Below are 13,204 nucleotides of genomic sequence, written 5' to 3' on the forward strand. Positions count from 1 at the left end.
GTCAATAACGCAGCACCACGATGCAGGCTATGTCTAACCTATCAAAGCATGAAGTCTTCATGAAAATGGCCTTGAGAATGGTATTGATAGGCCCTAAAGAATACCATTTCGTGTGCCACTTTGGGATACTGACATACAGCATTTCAAGGCCGAAACAGCTCTGGCTGTTGGCGAAACGCCCGTAGGCTGTGTCCTCGTAAATAAAGATAAAGTCATTGGATCCGGGATGAATGACACAAATAAGTCTCTAAATGTAGGTCGAGTTAACTGGATATTCAATAATTCTATACATAGTGTGCTGAAGCCCGCGTCTAACTTTAGGGAACAAGGCATGCGGAATTCCTAGCTATCGAAGAAGCCCTACGGAGCCACCCAAGGTCCATCCTCCATGAAACAGATCTATATGTGACTGTCGAACCATGTATAATGTGTGCATCAGCACTACGGCAGTATCGGGTAAGAAGCGTATATTTTGGTTGTGCTAACGAACGCTTTGGAGGTACTGGAGGTGTCCTTTCACTACATTCAGAGTAAGTCAACCAACTAACCAGTTAGCAAAGTTTCATACGGGAGCATCTTGGTAGCTAATACCCACACAAGTCCTGCAATAGAACTGCCGTATCCGGTTTATGGCGGTATATTCAGAAAAGAGGCCATTATGCTATTACGGAAATTTTATGTGCAAGAAAACGAAAATGGTAAGAAATTTCTATTGAAGAGACCTAGGAACCAAGTATTAATTATGGGAGATAGCTCCAAACCCTAAAGGAAAAAAGGATCGCAAGCTCAAGGACGAGATAGAGGATGCCCCTCACTTAAAAGGAATCGAGGGGATTTTGCCCATAGAATAAGAGAGAAGAGTGTTTCGAGTTCTCGCACATACACACTGCTTCTTTCCTTCGGCCATGATTTAGTTGAGTGACGGGATAAAAAGGAAACTGACCGTCTATATTGGCCATGATATGATATAGATACAAGAAAAAAAGGCCTTGTCAATAGGGATATTGTTGCATTCGTCGACTTTAAGGCCTATCTATTGACTAGCCATCATTTTTACACGCTCGGCTTCCAACTCTCGTTCAGCTTGGCGATAGTATTTTGCAGTGTCAACACCGTGCTAGAGTAATCATAAGTAAGAATGCAATCATAGGTGTTTACTTAGGACTTGAGCTTGTGCCTACCTGGTTGTGGTTGACAACATTGAACCAAGGAATCACATGGATAAAGAGTGAGGTGTATCTGGAATTCCGTGCAGCAACGCCTTGCATGTATGGCGATAGGACAGAGGTCCCATACAGCGGCTCTCCTTTCTTGATCTTGTCAACCATTTCCCGCATATCCATCTCTTCTTCCCGCGAGTTTTCCGTGAGTCCGTAGAATCGATCTAAGAGAAGGCATGCGTTATTAAACAGGTCAATGTAGAATACCACGGCGCCAGTCCAACAAGTCGTTCAATGGTGGGTAGGGAAAAACTGACTGCTAGACCGCTGGTATACGGTAATGATTCCTGCAGCTAAACCAACTGCTCCAGCCAGTCTCATGCATCGCGTATAATTGATAGCACCCGATGCAGCAGGTTGAACACGTTCCATGATTCCGAAAAGCAGTGGGCTCACAACCGTGACACCGGCTCCCATAAGATAATCGGAGGTTCGAGCATATCCAAACACGCGGCGAACATGACTAATATTCAGAGAAACATTAACATCGGCTATTAGTGAACCAAGTCGGGTGGTAATATAAACAAGCAAGCTGAGGATTCGGGTGGTCTCATACGGGTCGGAATCTATTAACTGAGAGGAAGTTGTCAGCGCCTATTTGGAGTATGATATGCTGGATGAACATACAGGATAGTCGGTTTTGAGTTGTTTCGGAGGCACAATTGGCCTTCCATGGTCAGCTGCCATCTTGCGATCGATGTGGTGACAGGCAATTGCTTCTCAAAAGCGCCGTCAACTGCGTCGTCTTCAAGCGATGGCACAAGTTGACGTTTGGCTTGCCCAAATCGGTTTTCTTTGCCAGAGTCATGTGATTATTATATGAATTACTAATTAATGACTAATATATGCGGTTTATGTAATAAACATTAAAGTCAGATACACGTGATTAGGTAGTTAGGTAACGCGTCGCCCGTCGCGCATTGACTGAACAAGCAACAACTCTATTTGATGTTGAAAGATTGACGGTCAAGACATTATCTACCTTTAGAATATATTGAGTATTTGGACAGAATGGCTGCGAATGACAATGTGGACGACCTTTTCGATTATGACGCTGGGCTAGATGATATCCTCCGAGAAGTAGAGCAAGACACAAGGAAGACCACGGAAGTCGGCTCTAGTCAAGACCAGCAAAACCCCAGGAAAGGGATCCTTGGTATCGATGATGAGCTCCAAGTTTCGAGAAAGCGAGCACCAGTAGCTCAACTTGATGAAGCAAGGCAAGGGAACCTGTCATATCCTCGAGTGATCTCGATAGACTAAAAATAGAAGCTTTCGGTTCAGTTCTAACATATGTTATCAGACTATTGTCCCAAGATGGAATCCCAAAGTTGCGGAAAATGGCGAGAAAGTCGTTGAAAATAAAAGGCAAAGGCCATGAGGTAAGAAATTGCGGCTGTGTATATGTCTGAGCAATGTTAACTGTTCTACTACAGTTTTCTGATGCTGGTCGGTTGCTGAATTTTTACCGGCTATGGCTGGATGAGTTGTATCCCCGTGCCAAATTCGCTGATACCCTGACTATTATTGAGAAACTGGGCCATTCTAAACGGATCCAGGTGATGCGGAGAGAATGGATTGACGAAGGGAAGCCTAGATCTGAGGTAGATGATGATGGATTCAAGGAATTAGGTGATATATCGGTGGAACAGGACCTTCCCACACGGGAAAAAGGAAATAGACAGCAGGGAACTCCAACAAACCCAGAAGAAGAAGACCTTTTCGTGGAATCTCAACAACTGGAGCCAAGGTCCTCTACCCATGGCGCTGTAAAGTCTTTGTTTGGCGGAGATGGCTGTGGTCAGGCTAGGACGTCGAACACCATGTCCACAGATAACGAACTACATGAGTGGAATGACAACGCACCAAGTAATTTGGACCGGAATGAAGGTAAAGGATGTGCCGAGGCCAGCGGGGTAGGGGACAGCTTCCCTGACGAGGAGGATGATCTTGACCGACTCCTTGCCGGGGATAACAATGAGCTCAATTCCAACAGCATAGACAAGCCGAGTGCTACGGCATCTACATCGAACCCTGATGAAGACGATTACGAGAATGACTGGGAAGCAATGCAGGAGCATGATATGTAGCAAGTATAATAATGAACAGAAAATTAATGTAATGAATTGAATGACCCCTTTTTTGCAGAAACGCTTGATGAATAAATACACGAACAATAGCAATGTATACCTAACCCGTCACCTACACCTCCAGTATTAGCTGGAAGGAGGAAAGAGGGCAATAACACGAAGGACAAACGAGGAATAAACAAAACAAAACGCCCTCCAAAAGAAGAAATTCCAGAGAAATAATTCTATAAACACACCCAAAGGCACCAAGGGTGACTGGGATAGTGTCTGATAGAAGTTCAAGAGAAACCAAGGGTTTCCTCTACCGGCAGCCATGGTAAAACAGTGAGGCAGGCAGACACCCTGAAGCACGAAAAATGCTTGGGATATACATCTGACACATGGTATCTTAGCAAGCGGAGAAGAGCGTCGGGAGGTCAAAGTGAAGGAGCCACATCTAACAAAAATTGGTGCAGATAAATTGAACCATGCAGAGCCGGTAGCAACAAATACCACGGAAAAGCGCAATAGATTAAATCAAAAGACATAAACCATGCACTAACCAAAGCAGAGAACACTGAATAGCAAGAGTACGAAGTTCGAGGGGGGAAAGGGGGTTGCTATGCAAAGTTCGATGGCAATGCGACAGGAGGCAACCCGGCTTCATCCTAAAATTTCAAATAGATGTAGATCAAGGAATAGCCATCCTGTAGAGGGGTTAGTAAAAGAGTTTAAGTGTAACTCTTGGTGATTATTCGGCAACCGCGGTAAAGATAGAGAACTGCCCACCAGCGCCGGCAGTGTTCAATTTTTTCCCGCGGACAGCAGTGTTGTCAACGATAGTGGCAACCTCAATGTCATCGTCGGTTCCTTGCCCCGTCTGGTAGTTGGCAGAGAAGCCCCAGGTCCACGCGCGACCTTCGTTGTCGATGGCAATAGAATGGTCTGCACCAGCTGCAACATAGTCTGCTTTGAAGCCAGGAACGGCAGTGGGTTCAAACAAAACACGAGGACGGTCCCTATCATCTTTGATAACAGCAGAATCGGACAGGGTATCGACCTTGAGGCCAGATTGGAAGCCGTCGATACGGCCCCAAGCTAGACATTCTCCATCAGCTGTGCGAGCAATGGTGTGGTGAGAGCCCCCGCAAATCTGAACAATGCTCTTGTCATTGAGGGAGTCGATGACAGTGGGGTGAAGAATGACAGCTTCATCATCTCCAGCACCTTGCTGGATGCCAGTTTCGCAGTAACTGTTCAAACCCCAGCCGTAAACTTTGCCAGATTTATGAACGGCAAACGAATGGAATGAGCCACAGCCCACATGGACTATGTTCTTTGGAAGACCAAATTCGCGAGGTTGTAGTCCGTTGAGCTTGTTACGTTCAACAATGCGGCGGCCAAGCTGGTTCTGCTGGCCAGATCCCCATGCAAAGACGGCGCCACGGCTGTCGATAGCGAGGGCATGGTTGTCACCACAAGCAATATGAGTAATCTTCTTGAGGCCAGGGATCAGTTTCGGAGTGGCCTGAACCTTGGTCTCGGCATCAAAGCCTAGGATTCCTTCATTTCCCTAGACAATCAATCATGTTAACAAGAGTCCCCTTACGAGCAAACAGTGAGATGTAAAAGCACACATACTCTGAATGTACCCCAGCCATACACCAAGCCATCGTCAGTGAGCGCGAACGACGAGCTGTCGCCGGCGGCAACCTGAACGATGATGGTCTCCTCAGGAAACGCGTCGGATGGAAGGGCTGTTGGGGTGGACTCATGGGGGTTCAGGCCGCTATCACTGCCACTGTCGGAACTGCAATCGCTCTTCGCATCGTCAATATCCTTCAGGCCGCCCTCCCAGGTGGTGTCACGACCCAAAGCCCCTTGGTCATTGACACCCCAGGTGAGAACCTTGCCGTCGTGGGTCAGCGCAACGCAGTGCATCCCACCCGCGGCAACTTGGACCACGCCGACATCCTCGGCTGCCAATAGGGCGTTCAGACGTGGGCGCTTCACGTCAACAGTTCCCTTAGCGGATCCAAGGCCAAGCTCTCCCTGGCTACCTTCTCCGCAAACAAAAACTCTCAGTTTTTGCGAGGGAGCCTTGTTTATCACCACTTTTGGCTTGGGTTTGCGGGTGACGGGGGCCTTTGCGACGCGAGCCTTCTTGGGTTTTGGCTCAACAGCCGCCTTTTCTACCTCTTCTTCGGCGGAGGTCTTGCGCTTGCGGGCTGGAGGAGCCGGAGCTCCTTCTACAGCGTCCGCTGCGCGGGTATTCGATGCCATCTTGCGCTTAGTGGTAGCTTTCGCGCTGGCGCCAACGGCAGCCCTTGCAGCATCAGTCTTGAGTTTTGTCTTCTTTGTTTCGGCTGTAGAAGCTGTAGTCTTCTTCTTAGTAGTAGATACCGGAGCCGTCTTCTTCACTCCGGCCTTTTTGGCCATCGTAGTCGAAGGCTTTGCTTTCGTGGGTGCTTTTGCGGTGGTTGCTTTAGCACGCGTCGAAGCTCGTGCTGGTGCCATTGTAGGCAGACAAATAGCTGTAATATGGGTCTATCGGATGGGGCAGGCAGATAGAGTATGTCTATAGCAGTTTCAGGATGAATTCGCGAGTGCTGGGTGCTGCGTGTGAGGAACGTGATGGATAAGTTGAAGAAATCTTCGATGTTTATTTTTATTTTTTTCGTTGTTGTTTGATGTCGATGCTCCGAACGACTGGCTTATGTAAGCAGGTAACACAAGGTCGAGTGAAGCAAGGAGAATAAGGAAAGTATGGCAAGGGGGATAAAATAATGGGGAATAATGGGCAAGGGAATATCGAAATAAGAAGCTCACGGACTGGGCTGTTAAAATTAATGTAGAGATTTGTGTGGATAACCGCATCGTTGAGCAGTTATTAGATATTTGAGAGTAGCTATGGATGTATTATCTACGAGTAGGCAAGATAGCTTAGTTAACTGGGTATGTAAATTGGCTATTGTACTTATGCTCCTTGATAAGGCTAGAATAGACATTTAGACATAGGTCGTTAGTATAAACAAGCCGTGAAGGATGAAGATATAAAAGTGTGATGAGAGATCAGAATCTGAACCAGTGAAACTGCGGCTGCTCCTGAGCTAACCAACGCCATGAAGAATAAGTTTGTAAGATCCACGGATAACGAAGGTTTCTACCACTATTCATAGCTTTTAGGGGACGAATGTGTAAAGCTCTGGAGATCCTATGTATCACCGTTAATATCATGGCATACTCAGGTTAGGCTTGGTAGTCTAAAATGGGCAAAGGGGAACGGATGGGTTTTAGAGGCATACATGGTCGAGCTTAATGAATATAGAAGAATAAACCCCCACAACGACGCAAACATATCATTGACGGGCCAAGATGACAGGGCTTCGAGAGAGATTTGCTGAACTCTAAGTCGATGGTATAGGTGGCGGGCCTTTTAAGGATGTTGCTTGCGATCGCTGATTATTTACCGCAAACTGACGTAAAGCCGATCCAGGGTATGTATGGGGCTTGTATTATCCCTAGAAATAATGCCATGTACCCAGATATATAACAAATTATCTAGTTGTTGCATTGCGTATAAAAAGGGCCTGCTAGCAACTGTGGCTAGAGTTGTATGTGAAGCTTAAATCTTCTTTGATAGCACTTTCTTTGCTGGTCAGTCTATTGGTTACGTTCAGGATTCATCCTCACAAGCAGCAGCTTCTAAGCCGAGAAGAATTGGAGGTGGAGGTGGAGGAGGGGGCACGATCTTTATATTCCCACACATAATGACATCTTTGCCGAGAGGTTGCCATTTGATGTTGTGAGGCGTTAGGGCGTTTATTGGGCTGCCGTGTTCATCCTGCTTGGAGTCTGGAGATACGGACACACCGTTGCGTCCAATGTAAGTTGGTGCCACGGTAACGATAACAGAGTCAACAAAGTCAACGTATTCCGGGTTTAACAGTTCACTGAGGACAATGCCGCCGCCTTCTATCATAACGCTGCGGATCCCCTGATTAGCAAGGGCACCAAATATGGCCTCCCATCTCAATCTCCAATGTGGGTTATACTCCCTAATCCGTAAATAGTCACCTCCATGACGCTTTAAAAGCAGAAGCTTGTCCGGGAGGAGTTCTGCGCCGGGAGAGACGATAACCCAGGGAGCCTTGCCTTTCCCTTCTGCCGCAGTCATCAACAGTCTACTGTCAGCTGATGCAGACCAACGGCCTGTAGGATCTATTATCACTGGCCGGGGCTGCCACATTGTACCAAAGCCACCGAAACCTCCGGCACCCTCTAGTCGGCAATTCAACCCCGGATCATCAGCTACGGCAGTTCCAAGCCCAATTATTATGGCATCATGGCGAGATCTCAAGTAATGCGTCATTGTCTTGGTTTCTGGGCCGGAAAGCACAGTCTGGACCCCTGGCTTGGTAGAGATCTTACCGTCCATGGACTGTGCGTAGGTAAGGGTTACATGTGGGAACTTGGCCTCACCACTGTTGGGATTGGCATTGCCATTGCTCTGACACTCCCCTGCCTTGGGTAGATATGGCTCTAGGAACTCCAAGGGAAAGGTAGGAAACGGGAGGACGTTGGCGGGTAGATTCACCGCCCTGGGGTGGGCTATTATGGCTGGCGGTCGGTTTATCTGTTGCCCATCTTGTACTTTGTAGACACCCAATCCGTTTTGGTAAGCATAACCTTCATGTGGCCGAAGAGTGAGGCCGGGATGGTTCGCCCTCCACTTCCCAGATACGTTTCGAACGTCAATTGTAGTCAGGTGCTTGCCACCAGCAGCTTCGAGCTGCTGGGGGTCTTCTCGCAACTTTGCAAATATGGATGCTGGAAGGTAACCCTGAGCAGCCTCCTGGCGAACATACTCCATCACTCCAGAATTCTTCTTGACCTTGTCCATGTAATCCAGATCGTGCGAATGGGCATTGCTACTATTGGGACTCCGGGATATGGTGATTGTAGTATGAGCCCCTTCAAACTTGACAACTCGGATCTGAAAGTTGCAAGTTCCGCCTTCACGAACGACCTTGTTCCTAGATCGTTTACCATCCGGCAGTGGACGCTGGGGTGGCCGCTTGCAGGTTGGCCGGCGCAGGCGGCACATGTAGTAATCCGTGATGTGTAGACCATCCTTGGTAGATGTAGACCGCTGTTTGACCCAGATATTATCTATAAATGGCCAGTACATAGTGAACTCCTCGAGACTGAGCTCGATTGGCTCCTTGACCTCGAACAGCAGCTGTCTGACACGGCCAAGGTTTGGAGGGTTGATATAGGGCCGCCAGTTCTCTACAGGAGGCAGTTGGATCTGGGTTCCGGCAGTGCTGTCATTCACTGGTGGCTGTGATGATGATGGCGATGGTGCCAATGGTACTTGTTCAGTAGCATGCGGGTTTCCTGGCCCCGTAGACAGTGGAGGTTGCTGCGCCGAGGTGTCCCCGTCCACCTGCGCATGTATATCCGCTTGGAGTCTGGAGTCGCCGTCACCCATTTCCTCATCTGCAGCTAGTTCGGATTCATCTTCCATCTCTGTATCTTCATGGTGCCGGTATTGTGACAGAGGTTGCTCTGTACCCTGTGGCTGCTCTGTGCTAGTATGGGGTTCCTCCATGGCTGTCCGCCGTTACTTTAAAACCTGCTTGACACTGGTAAATATACACTTAAGACACACACACGCACAACCTCGCAAATCCAATGACTGTCGAGGATGGTAATGTTAGAGTATAAAGATCAGATGGAACGAAATAAAGAAGATCGAAGATGAAGATAAACACGAAAGAGGAAGAAACGAAGAAAGAAACCCATTTATTGTGTGACGTCTGAGTCGCTTACTAAGCCCACCGCCGACCTGGTTTAGCCGCAGTATAATTACCATTTCAAGTTAGTTCTATATTAGTCGTTTGACACCGTTATCTCGATTTTCATTGGCTGGTTTTACTGGCAGTATCCAATGAATTAAGGTGCTATTGGTTTATAGTTGACCTGAACCAATCACCTGACTTTTACGGCTTTATTTCCCATACATTACGTAATTAGCTCCATCTTAACATTTATTCAGCCGCGAAGGGACTAAAGCAGACGACGGGAAGTGCATGTATTGTTGTTTCATATAATAAACTGAAACAGTTGCGCAGTAGTAGATGAGCTAATGTATCGCATCAATCCGATTGACGAGTACTGCGTAGATAAACCATTATTTCATTGATTTCTAAAGTGACATTATGTAGGTAGGCAGTACTCCGTAATAGAGGGCGGGGATATCAAAATTTCATCATTTACAGGGAGAGTCCAACATCTCCCCCAGCTTTAGCCAATGTCTCGTAGACCCTAGGCGGGAGTTTGTATTTGATCATTCCAGAAAACACCATCAGATCCTTCGCCATGAGCACAAGTTCATCAAGCAGAGTCTGCCGCATATCATTCTCGTAAACCGCAGAATACATTCTCTCACGCTCGCGGCTTATGCAGATTATACTCCAGATCACAAGATTGCCAGCATTCCGTGCAATGACAGGAGGTAGAGAGGAGAACGCTTGAACTGCACTCCGGACGTATGTGATGGATCCCTGAGCAGTAAGTGGCAGGATCTGTAGGTTGTTGATATCCTGGGAGTATGTTAATTCTGGATGACAAAGATAGAAAAAGGCATAACAATAAAGGATAAAGGAAAAGAGCTTACATCCAAAGCAGGAGCCCACTGGCCTGCTTCAACTTTCGACTTGGCTTCCATCATGCGGAGGAGAAGACCACATGCCTCGCGATTGGTAGGGTGGATCTTCTGGTAGTAAAGGGCATTGGTGTTATACAGACTAATCATATTCTTAGCCAGAATAACAGGATCATCCACTGATGTTAGGCTAAGGCTACTTCCTGGTTCGAGGGGTGTTTCTAGTGATGATGGATGCTGGCCCCCGGTGCGTGGCTTAACCGGCTCAAGCTTGATGGCGGCCTCACCAAGAGGAACAGAAACAGCATCGGAGAGGATACGGTTAAGAATCGAAACAACGTTGTCGTATTCCTCAGCCAGGTGATAAAGCAGAACAGCGTCTGCGGTAAGGCCCTTGTCATCTGCTACCGCGGCGGCCTGGACAGTGACAGCCTTAAGGAACTCTTCTTGGTCATCAAGGTTGATTAGCTTCAACCGCTGTTCAATCACTCCTTTGATTCTAGTTCCATCGGACCTAATATCTCCTAGCAACTTAGCGAAGTCTCGTGTCTCAAGGACGAACTCGCGTAGAGCTTCATGGCATACGGCAGCCTGAGATTTACCCAGTTCTCCAGGAAGGTCCGTGTTCAAGCAGATAAGCGTGAAATAGTCAACTGCAGCTTCGACATTTCCTAGTCGGAATTCCCCGGTATATTGCATGACTAGAGCTGCGAAGTTGATTTGTGGAAGCTGTCGTGTGGTGAATGACACTGGTAAGAGAGGTTAGTTGATGTAATAATATTCCCTGATGAGATGGAAAAACTTACAAAGCTCATCTCCCGAGGTATAGAAGTCAGACACACGGAGTAGGCCATAGTAATCGAGCGCAATGGCAAAATGTACTGCATCTATTGGCGCATATGAACCAAGGTATGCAACAGCCTGTTCAAACATTCCGCCCAAAATCTGGAGCAAGAAAAAAATACCATAGGCTCCGGGAGTTTCCTGGCCCTTTGGAAATACTCTCTGCCCGATTTCAACAATATCCTTTTTGATATCTTCCAAGCCAAAAATGTCACCAGCAGCCTCCTCGGCCCGGGTGTCCTCTCGTGCCAATGCAAACTGCAGCCACATCCAGTCTTCTACTCCCTGGCCCAAACCATCGAGCCGGCGCTGGTTAAGGTCACATCTACCGATAATTTTGTAGCAGGCCATCCGATATGGGTCAACGGTGTTCTCTGGCGCATTCCGTAGGCGTTGTTGGTACTCTGCGCCAATCTTCTGTTGTAGGTCACGTGGTAGCCGCCTGTGTTGAGCGTATGTGGTCATATATGTGACAAACTTATAGTCCATTGACCGGAAACCCTGGTCGCGGCTCACATACTCAGCAGCCTCATCAACGAACCCACATCTGAGGAGGTAGAAGATGAGAATCCAGCAATAATCATCATTCACCATTTGTAGCTCTGTTCCGTCAGGGGCAAGGTCTTTCCTCGCTGCCCGCAGCCTGATATAAGCTCGAATCTTGTTGATGATGGTGGGAACACCACCCAGCTGGGCCTCCCGGGGGTTTTTCGCGATTGCCTCTTCGACTTCTCTGTAGAACGATCGCTCAAGGTGCTTCCTAGATCCAGCAATGATTTGTTTTCTCATCTTGAGTGCCTCAATGGAACTAGGGCCATCTTCCCTGTAGTCTTTGGCGAACTGACGCGGTCGTAGAGCACCAGGCTCAAAGTAGCCTACTGAACTAGCGGGTTCATTGGTGATACTAATTAGGGCGTGATATGCTTCAAGAAGTTGTTTCGGGGCCTAGAAACGATAGGTCAGCTAAATGGGGTTAGTTGATGAGAGAGGCAGGGGTTAAGACATACATCGCTATCCGCAACCTTTTGAGCTTCAGCAAACTCGCGTAGAACAGGGAATGTCCTCTCCTGGAGCCTCATTTCGTTTAACTTTTGAACTTTTGAGCCAAAATGTCCAATCTTCTCCCGCATGGATCTCGAGTCGGAACCCTGTTGAGGCAAGAGGGTGGATCTTGTCGTAGAGTCAGCAAAGATCGAACCGGCTCCGCCCACACTAGCGGAACCTATGATGGATTTTGATAGACCGGATCGGCCAAAGACGCTTCTGCGGCTGGTAGATTGATATCCAGCATGCTCATCTTTATCTGCCTTTCCACCCTGGTCACGTCGAGAGAAACCGAAACTGCCAGTTCCCGTTCCAGTGTCGTCCTTTGAAACCAGACCAAAATGCTCATAGATTTTCTGACGCTGTTCATCCCAGTTGAGACTGACTTTATCCTCTAGGAAGGTGTCAAAGTCTCTACGGGCTCTAGAAAGGCTCTCAGCAATCATAGCTTCCCTACCACGCTGTTGCACTCTTCGTAAGAACTTTTGGTTATCAGGATCAAAGGACTCTTGTTCAAAAGACACCGGCGCAGCTGGGGCCGGTGTTGCTAATACTGCAGGTATAGGTGTAGTACCGTAGCCGCCCGTCTGTGTATCAAATGTGTGGAGGTCTTGCAGTACTTTTCCCGGAGATATACCTGATACAGTGAGAGACGAGAGCCTATTACCTGTAAGTTAGAAGAGGTATAGTTCGTGGTGGATGAATTGATCTCACAAAGACTTACGATTTATGTTCTGTAATGGCAGGCATATGAGATCCTCTACGAGGACTAGTTGTGCCTAACCCGCGGGCTGATTTCCTGATATCATCCAAGCTAAGCTGGAGACTGGGTAGCTCAACAGAGGACACATTCTGAAAGCTAGAGAGGGGGCGCTTCTTGCCCTTTTCTAACAGGCTACTAAAGTATGCGGGTTGTGTGGGGGGTTGTGTGGTGGTGGCAGTGGTGGCCTGCTGAGACGGCAGAACAGCCGTTGCTTGGGTCTGGCCGGCTTGGGCAGGCGTCGTGGATTGACCGAAAATACTCGAGCCAGAGGGAGGCTGTGGAGCTCCTGTGGTATCTATAAGTCTTGTCAAAAACTGCACACGTGTCTATGGGGAATGACTAGTAAAGGATAGAGACCTACTTGAGCTGGGCGCAAAGAGAGAAGGACGCTGAGCTTGAGCTTGAGCTGTACCTTGGGCAGGCTGTTCAGCGGCCCCCTGGCCGAACAGCGAGCCTGTAGAGGCTGGCGATTGGGTGAGACCGAGCCCCTGGAACATCGCGGGAACCTCTTCTGCGCGCTTGAGAAGGAAACGAAGGTCGGTATCTGGTCAATTTCTCACTTGCACGTTCGATGCTTTCTCCTTCTTCTTGTTGA

General features: G+C 48.0%; 6 protein-coding genes across 6 annotated transcripts; 2 read left to right on the forward strand and 4 right to left on the reverse strand.

Moving 5' to 3' along the window:
- Nucleotides 1-20: 20 nt before the first annotated feature.
- Nucleotides 21-851, forward strand: MGYG_08548 (tRNA-specific adenosine deaminase subunit TAD2; the record flags this gene model as incomplete). The annotated part of the gene is made up of 5 exons (XM_003169591.1): nt 21-80; nt 149-253; nt 322-530; nt 601-698; nt 754-851. 5 exons carry the CDS (start codon nt 21-23, stop codon nt 849-851), a joined length of 570 nt encoding a protein of 189 aa, XP_003169639.1.
- Nucleotides 852-1,033: 182 nt separating this feature from the next.
- On the reverse strand, nt 1,034-1,907 carry MGYG_08549 (NADH-ubiquinone oxidoreductase subunit; the record flags this gene model as incomplete). Its single annotated transcript, XM_003169592.1, has 5 exons — nt 1,034-1,117; nt 1,182-1,384; nt 1,478-1,683; nt 1,777-1,793; nt 1,848-1,907. 5 exons carry the CDS (start codon nt 1,905-1,907, stop codon nt 1,034-1,036), a joined length of 570 nt encoding a protein of 189 aa, XP_003169640.1.
- A 324-nt stretch (nt 1,908-2,231) lies between these two features.
- MGYG_08550 (chromosome segregation in meiosis protein 3) lies at nt 2,232-3,310 on the forward strand (the record flags this gene model as incomplete). Its single annotated transcript, XM_003169593.1, has 3 exons — nt 2,232-2,452; nt 2,524-2,602; nt 2,657-3,310. The coding sequence occupies 3 exons, from the start codon at nt 2,232-2,234 to the stop codon at nt 3,308-3,310; spliced, it is 954 nt and encodes a 317-aa protein (XP_003169641.1).
- Nucleotides 3,311-4,040: 730 nt separating this feature from the next.
- MGYG_08551 (RNA transporter 2) lies at nt 4,041-5,806 on the reverse strand (the record flags this gene model as incomplete). The annotated part of the gene is made up of 2 exons (XM_003169594.1): nt 4,041-4,862; nt 4,931-5,806. 2 exons carry the CDS (start codon nt 5,804-5,806, stop codon nt 4,041-4,043), a joined length of 1,698 nt encoding a protein of 565 aa, XP_003169642.1.
- Nucleotides 5,807-6,965: 1,159 nt separating this feature from the next.
- MGYG_08552 (hypothetical protein) lies at nt 6,966-8,903 on the reverse strand (the record flags this gene model as incomplete). The annotated part of the gene is made up of 1 exon (XM_003169595.1): nt 6,966-8,903. One exon carries the CDS (start codon nt 8,901-8,903, stop codon nt 6,966-6,968), a length of 1,938 nt encoding a protein of 645 aa, XP_003169643.1.
- A 664-nt stretch (nt 8,904-9,567) lies between these two features.
- Nucleotides 9,568-13,106, reverse strand: MGYG_08553 (meiotically up-regulated 87 protein; the record flags this gene model as incomplete). Its single annotated transcript, XM_003169596.1, has 6 exons — nt 9,568-9,897; nt 9,972-10,708; nt 10,766-11,747; nt 11,810-12,506; nt 12,571-12,904; nt 12,971-13,106. 6 exons carry the CDS (start codon nt 13,104-13,106, stop codon nt 9,568-9,570), a joined length of 3,216 nt encoding a protein of 1,071 aa, XP_003169644.1.
- Nucleotides 13,107-13,204: the final 98 nt, after the last annotated feature.

Source organism: Nannizzia gypsea, genomic scaffold (genome assembly GCF_000150975.2).
Source record: "Nannizzia gypsea CBS 118893 supercont1.9 genomic scaffold, whole genome shotgun sequence".
NCBI lineage: Eukaryota > Fungi > Ascomycota > Eurotiomycetes > Onygenales > Arthrodermataceae > Nannizzia > Nannizzia gypsea.